The sequence below is a fragment of the Vipera ursinii genome, assembly GCF_947247035.1.
Source record: "Vipera ursinii genome assembly, chromosome: 1".
Lineage (NCBI taxonomy): Eukaryota > Metazoa > Chordata > Lepidosauria > Squamata > Viperidae > Vipera > Vipera ursinii.
The window spans coordinates 322,918,398-322,934,332 of record NC_139512.1 but is presented as its reverse complement, the minus strand read 5'-3'; the positions used below and the strand labels follow the sequence as shown (position 1 = coordinate 322,934,332).

At 38.3% G+C, this 15,935-nt stretch overlaps 1 protein-coding gene across 21 annotated transcripts in view; it reads left to right on the top strand.

The window, feature by feature from the left end:
- Window positions 1-15,935, top strand: part of NRXN1 (neurexin 1) — a gene marked incomplete at its 5' end in the record, with an annotated part of 949,216 nt that overhangs the window by 369,350 nt on the left and 563,931 nt on the right. For all 21 annotated transcript variants that reach the window (XM_083350272.1, XM_083350275.1, XM_083350271.1 and 18 more), the window contains one exon: window positions 10,007-10,390. In XM_083350272.1, the coding sequence (XP_083206398.1) occupies window positions 10,007-10,390 (384 nt within the window). The remainder of the gene's footprint in view (window positions 1-10,006; window positions 10,391-15,935) is intronic.

The following is a 15,935-nucleotide window of genomic DNA, read 5'->3' as shown; positions in this document are numbered from 1 at the left end:
TGTCATTTTTTTCCCATTTTATATTGACCCAAATGCATTCAAGTTTACAGTTTTCATCATTGTTGTGCTCTATTTTTGTAGAGATAAAGTTATTTGTTATATATAGAGCAACTACTCCTCCTCTTTTGTTAAGTCTGTTTCTTTTAAATAATTTTAATCCCTCTAGCTATGTGTTCCATTGGTGGGTTTCATCCTACCATGTTTCCATAATGGCAACAATATCATATCTGCCCTGATTTACCTGAATTTCTAGTTCACCCTGCTTACTGTTCATATTCTGTGTATTGGTGTATAGACATTTGCGTCCCTTATGACTGACCTTGTATTTACTTGCTACATAACTTGTGTGGTGCCTGAGTTCCCCTATTTTCTTAGATTGCAGGTGACAGTGATGTTCTGTATCAATTAACTCACTGTCCCCGTTGTTTAGTTTAAATATTCCTCCAGAAAAGCTGTAAATTTATTGCCAAGTAACTCATTCCCTTTCTTGGATGGATGCAGACCATCTCTTTTGTACATTTTTTCATTGGACCAGTTACAGACATTGTGACTAATATAACCGAAGCCTTCTCCTTTCCACCACTCCTTTAGCTACATATTAAATTCTGATATACACTGACCTTTTCCATTTTGCTCCTTATACACTGGTAAGACCTCTGAAAAAGTGAGCCTACAGCCTATTCTGCTGAGTTCCTGCCCCAAGCTCTGGAAATCATGGTGCACACAGAGTACATCCTTTTGGGACAGATCGTTAGTGCCAAGATGTACAATAGCATCCACATCACAGTCATTGCTGGCATTGTTGACTATTTTGAAAATACGCTTCTTGTCCCTACTGGCAGTAGCACCTGGAAGACACCTGACTTCTTTTGAAACCTCAGTATCCTTCCCTATATTTACATCCCTTATAATTGAATCACCAACCAGAAGGTGGCTTCCCTTTTTGGGTACCTTTCTTTTCTAGCATGACTGATGTGTAATACCTGATTCGCACTTCTCCCTGTCAGATTATAAGAAACATCATTTATTTCAGATGAAACAACAAATTGCAGTTAGTTACAAATGGAAGCATGCTCAGCATCATACCTTCATTTAAAAGTTGTAAGCTTCTTTGGTGACTGACTATTCTACCATCATAGCAAGGAGAAGGACACTACTCAGCAGCCAAAATAATCTCTCCCCTTCTTGCTTGTGCTGCAGTATGGTGGTGGATAATGGAAATGCTAATGACTGTTAAATGAGCAATGGAAGAGGGACGATTCAGACAAAAGGGGCATCTTAACAGAGCTGATACTGTCCCTATTTCCTTTCATTTCCTCTGCTACTGCCTGACGTAATGTTGCCGCCAAGCCTCAGTTTTAGAAAGCAAATTTGTTGAAATGAAATTGCTGAGATAATGAATATAATTGAAGAGGCTCATTAACTCATACCTATGGGAAATGTTTGTCTGTTATTACTGCATTGCCATCCTTGCAGGTAAAGCAGAGAGGAGGAAGAGGTGAAAGTGGGAGGCTGGAAATCCCACAAAAGCATTCAGTAAAGCTTTGCTGTCTGTGGCTTTTGCAACACGACAAGATTGCATTAATAATTGTGTTATGAGGCTCCTTGAGCACTTTAATGTTTTGTTAAACTCTTCAGGATGTTGAAAGAAAAAAGACAGAAGCCCTTCAAATGGGTTTATTTAACCAAGCTGCTATCCAAACATCTGAAAAATGATGATCGTGCTTTAAAATCAGACAAGAAATTCGTTATGGCCAAATTCTACTTGTACGTGCCAGTGTAAATCAGACTATATAAACAGTTTGTTTTCACTGCTAAGCCTACATTTAACAGCTAAAATGTCATTGAAATTTGAATTAAAACCTGTATTCCAGTTTAAGTGCTAAAAATTATAGGGTGGAAAGAGGCACATGGCTTTTTTTTCAGAGTATATAATTAGAGGCTTGGAATAATCACAGTCTCAATCAGAGTAACATTTTCCAGATATCCATTTCATTGTTGGAAGTATTTCTTTCCCTTTCTCTGTCCCCTTATGCCATCTAGGAGGGTTTTTTTATGTCTCTCTGTGTGTAAAACTATATGACACTTTCCAACTTATTCAAGTACTTTTTTAAATTATTCTTGTTTCATAGAACCCCAAGAAGTAGGGGATAGGTGCCCTAACTAGATGTCTGTAAACAATAGAAAACTTAGGTCATGACCAATCATCATAATGACAAAACAAATAAAGCACCAGGTTTCCATTCCTTGGGAGTCAGTTCCCTCTGTGCTTTTTAAGTCTGTTATGCCTTACTGTTGTGATTCAGGGTCAGCCTGTGGGTTCGGCAGTTGGGTCGGATGACTCAGAGGAGGAGGAGGGGTGTGTTGAAGAGCTTGCTGAGGGGGTTGGAGAGCTTGCTGATGAGAGCTCTCAGCCAGGCCCCTCCCACCTGGTCACGACGGAGACCCAGCTGTGTGAGCCTGACAGCATGGATGAAGATGACCCACAGCTGGCCCTGTTCAAGGACGCCCAACGCAGGAGGCAGTCAATCAGGAGTAAACAGAGGAAGGCAATGGGGCACCTTGGAAGGAGGCAGAGAGAAGCCACGCCCTGAACTGTATAAAAGGGGAATGCGTGGGAGGGCTGGTTTGCTGAAAGCAACCGCTTGAATAGCTCCTGTTTCATGGTTCGTGTCTTGTTTGCTTTTGTATCCATAAATTTGGTAGGCTTAGTTCCAGCCTCTTGTCTTCTTGTAAAAGGGGTTGTCCCTGCCTTTTCTGCAGGGCCGGTAGCAGGCTGGTACAGAACACTTACAAGTATTTAGCCATAGTAAGCATGTTTAAAATTTTAGACTGTCAAGGTTTTCTTCCAGGTATTCTTTCATAGAGGAAGAGTTGCAGAGTTGCCCACATTTTAAAATTGGATCACCTACCATGACATCCCAATGGTTAGCATAAATAACACACTAGCATGTTCTTCCAAACCTCCCCCTGCCCTCACGTTTTTTCTTTTCTTTCTGACCAATGCAAAATATCTGTGGAAGGTAAATGGCTATTTCAATTTTGTATATGCCTGTTCAGATCAGAGTCTTGCTGAGTTCATTGAAGTTTATTCCTAAGTAAAGGATAGTATGATTGCAATATTCTTAATAGAATTCTAAATAGAATTCTAAATAGAATTTAACAGCAGAAACAGAATCAAACAACTGATTGTATTTGCAATTTAGCAGCAATTTCTGAAAACAGTGTCTTTATAAAAAAAACTTTACTTCACCTACCCTTGTAACTATTGTTTATAATACATACAACATAATCAGGAAAAAACAGTCTATTTCTGCACATATCAGAACTTCACTAGAAATAGCTAGGTTCAGTCATGAATATCTGCTTTATTTCTAACCACTGCTCAAATAATAAACTCAGTTCAAAGGGATTAGCTATTCACAAACTGAGAATGGGAGGTAATGGCAAATGTTAATTGACTAACTAGCTATCACTAACACATCCCAGTAAGGTATTTAGAAGGCAGAACTTCCTAAATACTAGAACATCCACCTCTTCAGGATGTTGATGTTGGGGGACAGATTAACAAAGAGTATACCACCAGGGACGTAATGACCATGTGGTTATTGAGAGACAGGAAATTTGAGGGGATGAATGTATAGAAGAAAGAGGAAGATAAACTGAAATCACTATAGAAAAAGGCCTCCTATCCCCAGCCTTCTCTAGCATTCCAGAAGCATAATGATATCAAATGTCATTGACAGGACCAGAAGGCCATGCTTCCTTCATCTGGGTCCTAACAAACATCATCTTCCAGACCGTCTAATGCCATTTCTGTCAAAAACCCAGAAATGTGTTATTAATGGAAGTGGCAGCTTTACCCAAAATATCCTGTAAGCAGAAGTTGGAGATAAGGCGGAAATTATCCAGAATAGACAGATCAAGAGACAACTTCCAAAGTAACTTGAACTACATTCCCAGAACAGGAACTGCCTGTCCTGTGTAATCAACTCAGGAAAGGATTCTTAATTTCCCCTCACTTCAAAATATTAAATAGGAGGCAAGAAGGATACTGTAGCTCTTCTATAGCTGGCTCAGATTGTTTGTTTGTTTGTTCATTTGTTCATTCATTCATTCGTTCATTCGTTCATTTGTTCATTCGTTCATTCGTTCATTCGTTCAGGTTTTTCATCCTGCTTTTATTACTTTATAAGTAACTCAAGGCAGCAAATATTCCTTCTTCTCCATGTTCCCCACAACAACCTTGTGAAATGAATTGGATTGAGCATGAATGACTGTTACAAAGTCACCCAGCCAACTTTGGTTTATTAATCAAAATAGCTGCTGATCTCACTAAAAGTGACTCTGGGAAGCATAAAACAATCATTATAAATGTTAATGTATGCTATCTTGTTGGTTGAATGAGAGGCATCCGTTCTGCAGCAAATAAATTTATTTATTGTTAATCAAGCCACCTTTGTCCTTAATTGGTTGTTGTTGATTATTATCATCATCATCATTGTCATGCTCCACCATTGGAAAACTGGGCATTAAATATCCAGAGAAAACTTCCCAGAGAGAAAACCTAAAAAGAGCAATATGAAGTTACCGCATCTGTGCTGCAAAAATCTGGATTGCCACTAGATGTAGGAAACAGAGAAAACTGCCATTCAGATTTAGTATGCTTAACTGCAACTGTTTATTGATTTCAAATTTCAGTTTTAGGTTTCAAATCATTTATTGATTTCATTTGCTTGGAATTCCAGAGCTTTTGTAGAATAGAGTTTGCTCTGAGGACACTTAAAAACATGGTGATCCTGTTTTTTTGTTTTGTTTTTTGCGATACTAATTAGATGCAGCAGTGTTTTTTTTTTAAACAGGTACAGTAAATGTTTAGGTTCAGAATAAGGCAGTTAATTTTGCCTAGATATGATTTATAAAATTGCATGTACCTCTCTACCTCAATTTTTTCAAATTATGGTGCTGGAGAAGCCTCTTGAGAATCTCTTAGACTGAAAGATCAAATCTGTCAATCCTAAAGGAAATCAAGCATGACTGTCCTTTGGAAGCACAGTTTCTGAAGCTGAAGGTCAAATACTTTGCCCACCTAATGAGAAGAAAAGACTCATAGGCAAAGACAATGATGTTGGGAAAGAAGAAGGGGATGGAAGAGGATGAGATGGTTAGATAGTGTCATTAACACAATGAAAGTAAATTTAAGCAAACTCCAGGAAATAGTGGAAAACTGGGGGGGGCTGCCTTGCTATGGTCCACGGGGTTGCAAAGAGTCAAATATGACTTAGCGACTGAACAACTTTTCCTCAAAGCCTTAGGCATGGCCCCCAAAACACCTGATGTTGCTTGGAAAATATATTTTAAAAAGTATTTATATTAAGTATATTGCTCTAATTTTAAAGTAAATATTTTTTTTCTCTTCAGATTCCAGCAATTTGTTTGTCTTGGCTTCACCTATTTTTGTAGTGCATCTCCTAATATATCACTCAAAGATCAAATGTAGCCCTAAGCCTAAGAAAAAAAAAAGTATGTTCTGATATACAAGCACTTATCCCAGATGAATTGCTAGTCCCAGAAAATAATTAATGAGAACTGCATTTTACTGCTGTGCACTTTCGGAGCTTAAAAGGACCACTAAGAGCTTTTGATTAACCTGTTGTGCTTTCCCTTTTGTCCTTTAGCATGGCACTGCACTTCTCTCTCTCTCTCTTTTTATTTTTTTACATTTTTTCTGGCACTCCCAGAATCCATTATTGATCAAACTCTAGGAGAAAAAGAATAATATGCATGCCAGTATATCTGCATTCTGCAAAATGTTGTGATATGATTCACTATTAGAGAAAACACACACACATACACACATGCATACACACACACACCCCTACATTAAAAGTAGGCAGAAAAAATCATCACCTTTATGTCTAACTAAGTATAGATTTTAGATTTCAAAGAGAACTTTAAATTAGTTTATATTCCATTAAAGAAGCATGGTAAATGTTTCTAAGGCTTAAGCTTCCTCCCATCTAAATGTAGGAACAGAGGAAAGATTATTTTTCTTACTAATAATAGATCCACAAACAATAGACAACTAAATTGTTTCCCGGTAACCATCTTGTTGTGATTCTGACATAGATTGATAAGGCTTTTGAATAATATATTACTGAGCTGTTACCTTACTTGCAGTTTTGGCCCTTTCACATGCAGCATTTGCTCCAATGAGGCACTGGTGAAATGCTGCCATCTTTTTTCCATAAGGTAAATATTTGGTGCAGTCTCTGTTTCTGCTGACCTCATAGACACTTCCATGCATTTTTCTTGGAAACTATTCAGAAGTGGTCCTTGATTACTTATAGGATGTTTCCCACTATACCTCTGGTATTTCCTGGATGCCTCCCATCCAAGCACTAGCCAAGCCTAACTCTACTTAGGTTCTCAGTTTAGATAAGATCAATGAAGTATTGCCCCTGCTACCTAGTTCTTTAAGTAGATGAGCTAAGACTGCAACCTTTTCCATTATGTTGACTGGCAATGCTAGCGCTCTTCAGGGCTTGTGGATTCCCTTTCTTTCTTTCACACTAACTTTTGTTTCTCTCTGCCTCCTTGCCTTCTGGATTCAAATAAGCCATAACTTTCTCGCTACTTCTACCCACTTCCCCATACACAGCCTGTATATTTTTACTTGGTTGCAGTTGTTGGGAAAGTATCTGTTGCAAATCATCACAGATTTGAATGAGAAATGATAAGCAAAAAAAAGTGATACTTCGATAAATAGCTTTTTTCTTACACCAATTTGTTTGCTTGTTTTATTCAAAGTGACCAAATAATCACATTTCATTATACAGGTAGTATGATGAACAGACTTACAACTGTTCCTTTTGTTGACTGTTTGAAGTTGCAAGATGCTGAAAAAAAGTGACAAGAAGTCCTAGCACTTATGACTGTTGCAGCATCCCCACGATCACATGATCACTATCTGGGTGCTTGGCAACCAGCTTGCATTTATGATGGTTGCAGCGTCCTGGGATCACATAATTGCCACTGTAACCTTCCCAAGCAGCTTCTGTCAAGCAAAGTCAAGGAGGAAGCTAGCAGGGAAAGTAGCAAGTTGTGATCATATGATGCCACATTTAACATCTGCACCGCTTAACAATGAAGTTTCTAGTCCAGTTATGGTCATAAGTCAAGAACTACTTGCATTTTAAAAATACAGGGAAAGGGATACTAGAAATTATTGTTTCTCTTCTATGTGAGATATAGATGGGAGAGACTATGACTACTCCAAGAGAAGCTCTAGCTTAAGCCACTAAATTGACTGAACGATGATTTTCGCACTCTCCAATTTATAGGCTGGAGGAGAACTAATTGCCTCATAGTATTCCCTGTCTCTTCTCACCATTATAAAGTTGGAAGAAATTAAAATGAGCATACAGAAAGTCTCAAACACTTTAGAGGGATTATGGAGTGAATATGGAATTGTATATATATTTTCAAATATATATATATATTTGAAAAGAAGACAATCGAATACCAGGATAAAATACAAACAAAACTGTTTACTAATCCACTTAGCTTTTGTTGGCTAACTGCCGACGTCATCAGAGTAAAAGCTGGAGTTCAGGGAGATTGCTTATAAAGCTGGTGGTTTTTGTGCCCTGCTCATTCAGCGGGTCACCAGTCTACCCGCTCCAATCAACCATATAGTTCCTAGCTGTCCCGCATCAATGTTTGTAAGCTCGGGAGTCACTTTCTCGCTTGTAGTCATCTCCTTGTCTGCCTGGTTCATGTCTGAATGCCCATAGGTTGGCCCCCTAGTGGCACCCATCCTTAGGTTTGGTGAGGGACGTGCGGTGGACTCCTCCCTTGCGAGTGCTGCTGTTCTTTCTCATGTAGCCACACCGTCCCGATCCTGCAAGGATGGGGCTCGTTGCACCCGTCATAAATTATAACACTGTTCTTCTCACCCCCTTAGTGCCTGATAAGCAGGCAGTAGATCTATGTGATGATTGATCGAATATCCGTTCGACAACCAAGCCTCCTTAAGTAGCTCGCTGCCCTTGGTGGCATCTCAGGCGATGGTCTGTGCCCCTGCAAGATCGAAAGTATGATCATGGCTGGACATATGTACCCATACTTGTGAGCGTTGTTCTTGCTGTCTGATCGCCAGTTATGCTCATGGATCCTGGTTTTGAGCCTTTTGGGTTGTTTCCCCAATGTTGTTACAGTGACAGTTCTTGCATTTGATTTTGTACACCACTGAAGATCTTTCCTCATTAGGGAGCAGCTCTTTGGGATGTATTACCTTGACATGCAGGGTTTGGTTCATGGCTAAAACTCAGCCTTTTTGTAGCAGAAGGAAAAAGAGCTGGAGACAAATGTCTTTCAAAATTCTCCATCAAATTTGTAAGCAGGGAAATTAGATCAGTGATTCTTCAGGGAAAGAAGAATTCTCCAATTTCTCAGGAGGCAGAGATCTATAATGGAAGTTTCCCTAAAGACGTCAACTTGAAATTTAATTTAAATGTGTGGGAAGTGAATCTGCATGCCAGTGAAATGTGATTGGATACAAAAAGGCAGGATTTAACACACAAGGGAGCAAGGGCACCATTCTCCAGATATGAAGATTTCTCCACAATTCTCCTTTGCGTCAATTCCGAAAACAACTTTTGCTTTGTCACATCAAATTATAATGACTAGAAAAGAAATGGGGGAGGGGTTTGTGCCCACTATTAGCATGAAGAAGGTTTGCATACAGGATATAAAAAACCTATTGGAGGAAAGCTCCAGCTGGCAGTACTGTATTACATAATTAACAATCTCAGTTATTGTCTAACCTATGCTTAAACATGAGGACAAATCTGAGTTTAAATATATACTTTGAAAATTTAGACTTAGATCCTGGCAATGTCAGTCAAAGTTCATTTACTGCTGCTCCATATATCCCAAGAAACAGGACAGATAAATTATGCAAATGTGCTTAGAACAGAAACATACTAAATCTAAATTCATATTTAATGTTTAAGATCAAATCATTTCAATATAAGAAACAGCTGGAAATGCTCTGATCATGTTTTGATCCTAGCGCTGTTTTCCTCTCTCATGCATCCTGAAAATAACAGTGGTGCCCTGGTTTGGATACCATCTGACAAGACAGAGCAAATTGTGGGTTCCTCAAATGAGTTTCCATAGTGTCCTCTTTTTTCATATTTATACTAGTTACTTTTTAAGTTGTTTTTAATTATTTTGGATTGTTCTTCAGTGCCATTTTTCATTCAAGTTATTTTACATAGCAGAGGGAACATTTCACTAATATGATATGTAGTTCCTCAAACATATGAAGAAACATTCATTTCATTTTTCTGCTATTTTTTTACATCTGTTTTATTTTTTAAAAAAATTTAAATGTCATAAAATTACATTTGCCCATTACTAAGAATAATCCTTTTAGACATTTGCTGGCTATATTTTTTGTCTCCCATTCACATGGTATATGTATTTGTGCATTGATTGACTGTTTAATTGATTAATGTTCTTACTTCTTGGAAGAAAAAGAATCAAGTATCATGTGAGCCTAGTACAAAATGTGCCATCTTCATACTATTGAATACAGATGATCAAATTATATGCTATAAAGGAATTAAATTGGTTTCATCACACAATCTTGGGTAGTATCTACCATGTTAGAAAATCAATATACCCTCCTGCAAATATATTGGGGGAAAAATTGCCTTGTTTTTATCAGCAAATAAAACAAATGAACAAACATAGAATTATAATTCATTCTGCATGATTAATTCTTGTAATAACAATTGAATGTGTTATTTCTATTCCTTTTTAAAATAATTTATTCAAGTTTCAATTGTTCTCCAGATAAATGCATATGACCTTAAAAATATTTATTATAATTACTGGGGGGGAATGACTTTCACTGAGAATTAGAATATAAATACCAATAATAAATAGTTAGAACATGCTGTCTCAAATGAATTACTTATACTTTGTTCCTAAATAGGTACTATTTCTGTCAACACGATGCGAAGTCCTTATACTGCACCAGGAGAAAGTGAGATCTTGGATCTAGATGATGATTTATACCTTGGAGGTTTGCCAGAAAATAAAGCTGGCCTTGTCTTTCCAACGGAGGTCTGGACAGCCCTTCTAAATTATGGCTATGTGGGGTGTATTCGAGACTTGTTTATTGATGGACAGAGTAAAGATATCCGTCAAATGGCAGAAATCCAGAGCACATCTGGGGTGAAACCCTCCTGTTCAAGAGAAACAGCAAAGCCATGTCTAAGCAACCCATGCAAAAACAATGGCATATGTAGAGATGGCTGGAACAGATATGTCTGCGATTGTTCTGGTACAGGTTACCTGGGCAGATCATGTGAACGAGGTAAGTCACTGTCTTCAGACCTTTGGTTTGCAGAAGGAGGACAGAATGAAGTGAAACAGTCATGTACATTCTACTGATCCATTATGTGCATTTTTTCTGCATACAATTATATGGATCAATCATTTGGTTGATAATAAACATTATTGATCTATAAAGCACTGAATGAAGCAGTGGACAAAATGCTCCACTGAGAAAAGAATACTACCATGAAAATGATCTAACCTTCACATACAAATTATTACTGAATGGAACAAACTGATTTAGAATTTTTTTTTCTTTCAAAAAGTGGAATATAAGGAAAATATTACTAATGTAATATATATATATAACAATAATAATACTATTTTATTCATTGCCTTCTAAAACCTAGGAACAGTTTGCCTGGTTTATTTAGCTGGTTATAAAAATCAGGAAGGTGTCAAATAGACCTTGCAGCATGGTTAAATAAATTATGAAACTTATAAATAATATTTGATCAACACTATAACTATAAAGCTGTCAACAATAAAAAAGCTTTGCAAGGGTAGTTTGCTTCAAAGGTAATGAAATGTGAGTGAAGTGTTCCTACAATGTGGTTTCATGATTGTGGTCCCCTGCCTCTAAACAATGAAGTGGATGTGGTATGTTGTTTTATTTAATGCCGATTTGGGGGCCTGTTCTAGAATATCCAGGAATTGGAAGAGACTTCTGTCTATGGAAATGCCAGAGAAAGCTCAGAATCAAAATGAAGTGTCTCAGTAAGACAAATTGCACCACAAATTGTTCACCTGACATATTGTAACACTTCACCATAGAGGCCTAAATGCAAGCTACATTGCATTGATCTAGTAAACAGTAATTTGTCATATAGCATAGAGCCCTAGTTGACCATCACATTCATTTGCAAAGCAAGTAACTCACAATGACATTACGGTTTTCACAGCATACCAAAAAGGAGAATACTTAAGAGAATGTATGGATTATCAGTACCAAATAGAGAACAAGGTTTCAGTCTGAGATGTTTTATTTGACCCACAAAGTGAAAGAAAGATCTCAGAATGAAATTATAAGGTTGATAAGGAAAAGAAGCAGAGGTCTCTAGTTCTGGAAACAGAAGCAAAGTAGAAACAGCTATATAACAATCATAAAGAATAGTTTACAATAGTTAATGCAAAGAGCCTAAACATTTAGGCAAAGAATAAAAAATAACAATTGCTATCCTAACTAATGGATAACTAATATAATTTCAGAAAAATATTACTAAATAAAATGTCTACTAAAGAAAGAGTAATTTGACATGGACATTCAGGAATGATCAAAACAAAGAAGACAGCAGTATTAATGAATTCTATAGTAATTTTTAGAGTACTTGATTATCTTAGATTTGTGAATCTAAGGCAGAGGTCTCCAACATTTTGGGTACCAGGGACCAGTTCCACAAAGAAAAGTTTTTCCATGGACTGGAGAGTGCATGGGTTTGTATGCTACCTGCATCCCGCAGATGGGGCTTTGTTTGTTTGTGTGGACCGGTTGCTGACATGCCATGGCCCGGTACTGGTCCACAGATCTGGGGTTGGGGACCCCTGATCTAAGGCTTCAAAAGTCATAAGGCTGATACTTCATGTAGTATGATAAGACTTTGCTGTAACATTGTTTTTACCTTTAGCATTTCCCAATTTGGCAGTTTTCAGTTATGTGGCCTTAACCTCTCTCTGTCAGAGAGAATTGAGCTATTTTCTTGCCAGCACTTTAAATCCACCAATTCAACCATTCTACCATAGGCCACAATGAAGGCTTATGATCTGATAAGCATTGTCAGATATCAGCATTTGGACAGGAGTAACCTGTAATGTAGTTAACAGAAGGAATATACAACTTTCCTTAACTCAGTCAGCAGAAGCCTTATTAATGCTCATTTTAATAGATCTCTTGTGTCTAAATGTTTCTCAAATTTTTCTCTGTGCTATGGCATTGGAATAGAATCTAAAGGAAATACAATGTGTAAATTAGTCATGGACAGAGATCCAACACCTCTGAAGTCCTCTGTTGTAGTTTTTATTGGTAATTGATCATGTTGCAAGACATTTTCTGACATCTATACTCTAGCCATTCTACCAAATGTTTCATTAATCTAGCTCCCCAGAATACCAAGGAGCTGAGACAAGCTTTATGGTTTAATCAAAGACATTTGGGAGTGATCATTTCCAATCTTTCTGGTGGAGATGAAGATCTTATTAAAACTACTACCTGCAACAAATTCCCTGAAAAGGCTCCGTAAATGTTCTAGATTCACAGTCCCAGAGGAAATCAGTCACATTTATTTTCCACACCAGCTGAGGTTATAGGTAGTTTTAAGGTTCAGCTTCTTCAAGTAGCGATTTGTCTATGACAGTGGTGTCAGAGAAAATGACTTTTTCTGTGTGTATGAGCATCCCTAAGAATCCAGTTTGGGGAAAGATAAGTGAAACAGGATTTTAACTTTAATTGAAAAACAAGAAAGAAAATACATGACGGGGAAAGACTGAGCTAAATATTTAGCTAGTTACTTCCTCTTAGAAAGAGAGCCAAGTACAAAGGGTCCATTTATATGTGCATTAGGATTAAAGAAGAGCCTGATATTAACAATGTGCTTGACCACAGATCTCCCTTGCCCCGACTTTGAGATTGTAATTGAGAATAGGTCACCACATTGGTGCCTCTATCTTGGGGCCAGGTTCATTTATTTATCAATCCAATTTGCATGCCACCCAGCAGCTGAAAGCCGCTATAACAGTGAGATGGGCACCATCTAAATTTAATAAATAAATAAACTCCAATGACTTTGGGCAGCTTCCAGCAGGAAAATAACTACATACCCTCCTCTATTCTGATTCTTTTGGAGAAGGAACCTGGAGAAGGAACCTGCAGAGCTCCAATTGATCCTTCTCTTCTCTTCATGGGTCTCTGTGATCATTTCTCCTTTTCCTGCCAGAGAAAACAGAGCCTTTCTTGGCAGTCAAGGTTGTTCTTCTTTTCTTTGACTCCTACAGGAAGGTATTCCACAGACAGATATTTCTAACTCTGATTGCAATGCTTCCCACCATAGATTATAAGCATACTTGGCTGGTGCACAGTTGCGGTCTTCCACACAATGAGGAACTCTGTGCAATCCGATTTCCCATCATGTGGGATACTGTCAATTTCAATTCTTTGGTATAACCTATGCTAACATTGACTACACAACACTACAAATTCTTATAATATGCTACTAATTTATCACCTACCATACCTAGAAAATGAGAATTGATTCTCAATAAAATATCATTATTATTGCATCTTCATAATGTGAAATAGTGACTATAGTGCAATAGTGCAATAAAATTCAGCATTCAGACATGGGTTAACTTACATAGCAAGTTCCGCATAGTTATATTTCACTTCGAAGAAGGGAAATTCTCAGAACTGAATAGACTGATGAAAAGAAAACTTAAATAGAAAGCCAAAAGGGCAATCTCTCTCCAGAAAGCTTGGCTGCTGTTTAAAATCACAATAATAGAGGCTCCAACATAATCAAAGGTTGATTCTGAATAAGTTTAATAGCCATAGAATAAAAAGGTAGGTCCTCTTGTAGATAAGCAATGGGGTAAAGAATGGAAAATGAAGAGTAAAAGTAAATGGTCATTTCTCACAATGAAGAGAGGTAACTAGTGGGGTCCCCCAGGGTTCTGTCTAGGACAGAGATGTCAAACACAAGGCCCGGGGGCCAGATCCGGCCCGTGAAGTGGTTTCATGTGGCCCGCAAAGCCATCCTGGAAACAGTGAGGGAACGGCCCCCACTGCCTTGGCCCTGTCCCAGAGACCCTCCTTCTGCCAGAGACCCTCAGATCTGTCCCACTCCTGCCCAGGCTCCCATAGGCCCCCTTGATGCGAACCATGTAGAGCTGGCCACGCCCACCCAGTAGGCCATATGCACTCTAGCCACGCCCACCCAGTAGGCCACACCCACCCTGGCCATACCCACCTAGCCCCCTGAGGGCAACTGCAATACTGATGCGGCCCTCAGTGAAATTGAGTTTGACACCCCTGGTCTAGGATCAGTGCTTTTTTAATATATTTATAAATTACCTGGAATCACCTGGTGTTGAATGGAATAGCCAAGTTTGCTGATGACACTAAATTGTTCTGAGTGGTAAAAACAATAAGGGATTCTGAAAAACTCCAAAGGAATCTCTGTACATTAGGGGAGTGGATATCAAAATGGAAGGAGCCATTCAATGTGAGCAAGTGTAAAATAAAACACATTGCTGCCAAAAGCCCCAACTGTTTATAAAAACTAATAGGATCAGAAGTGAAAAGGAAAGAGTTCATGGAATGATGATAAATAGTTCAATGAAGATGCCAACATAGTGCACATCTGTTGTAAAAAAAAAGGCCAAAAGCTTGTTAGAGATAATAAAAATGATATTGGAAATAGTGATGACAGTATTATAATGCCCTTTATATAAATCATTGGTACAACTACATCGAGACTATTATGTGCAGCTCTGGTTGCCATACTTCAAAAATGATGTAGTAAAGCTAGAGATGGTTTATCGGAGAACAATTAAGAGGCTCAAGGGATGGGGCAGCATCCCTATTTGAGGACTGTTTGGTCTAGAAAGGAGGCAAAGGGAAGGATATGGTTGAGGAATACAAAATTATGCATGGTATGGATAAAATGGACAAGGAGAAACAACTTTTCTCCTTCTCAAAGTACAAGGGCAATTTGGAAATAAACCTCCATTTGAGCATGTGCGAGAAATAGGCGGGGATAGTGATGCCCATCCTATGGCACCATATGCAATAGTTCAGTAGGCAGTGAGGAGTGGAAGGAGAAGGTTGTGTTGTAGCTGACTCATCCGCTAGATCAACTGAAAATGAAGCCTGCCATAGAAAATCCCGCAAAATGTGAAGTGCGTGTAGTAATAAGATTCCAGTGTGCGGAAAAAGTTTTTTCATACACAGGAATCTTATTACTACACACACTTCACATTTGGGAGGATTTTCTATGGCAGGCTTCATTTTCAATTGATCTAGCAGACGAATCAACTGCAACACAACCTTCTCCTTCCATTCCTCACTGCCTACTGAAGGACAGGTGTTGCTATCCCTGCCAATTTCTCGCACATGCTCAAATGGAGGTTTATTTCCAAATTGCCCTCGTACTATAATAGTAGAGAGCATTCTAACCTATTGCATTTGTGTGTGGTTTGCCAACTGCACAGTAGCAGATAGGAAAGCACTCCAGAGGGTCATTACCATCACCCAGAGGATTATAGGCTACCCTCTCTTCTCCATCCCTGATGAACTGTACACTTCTGCTGTCTTAGGAAAGCTCAAAATATTCTTAAAGACTCATCTCATATCGGACATTCTTTTTGTGAACTATTACCATATGGCAAATGGTACAGGATAATAAAAACAAAGACAAATAGGCTGAAAAACAGTTTTTATCCCAGAGCTGTAACCATATTAAATACTACTGTATAGTGCAACATTGAAGTGCAATATGAGGGGCAGCGCAATGGTGAATAGGATGTGAAAGATG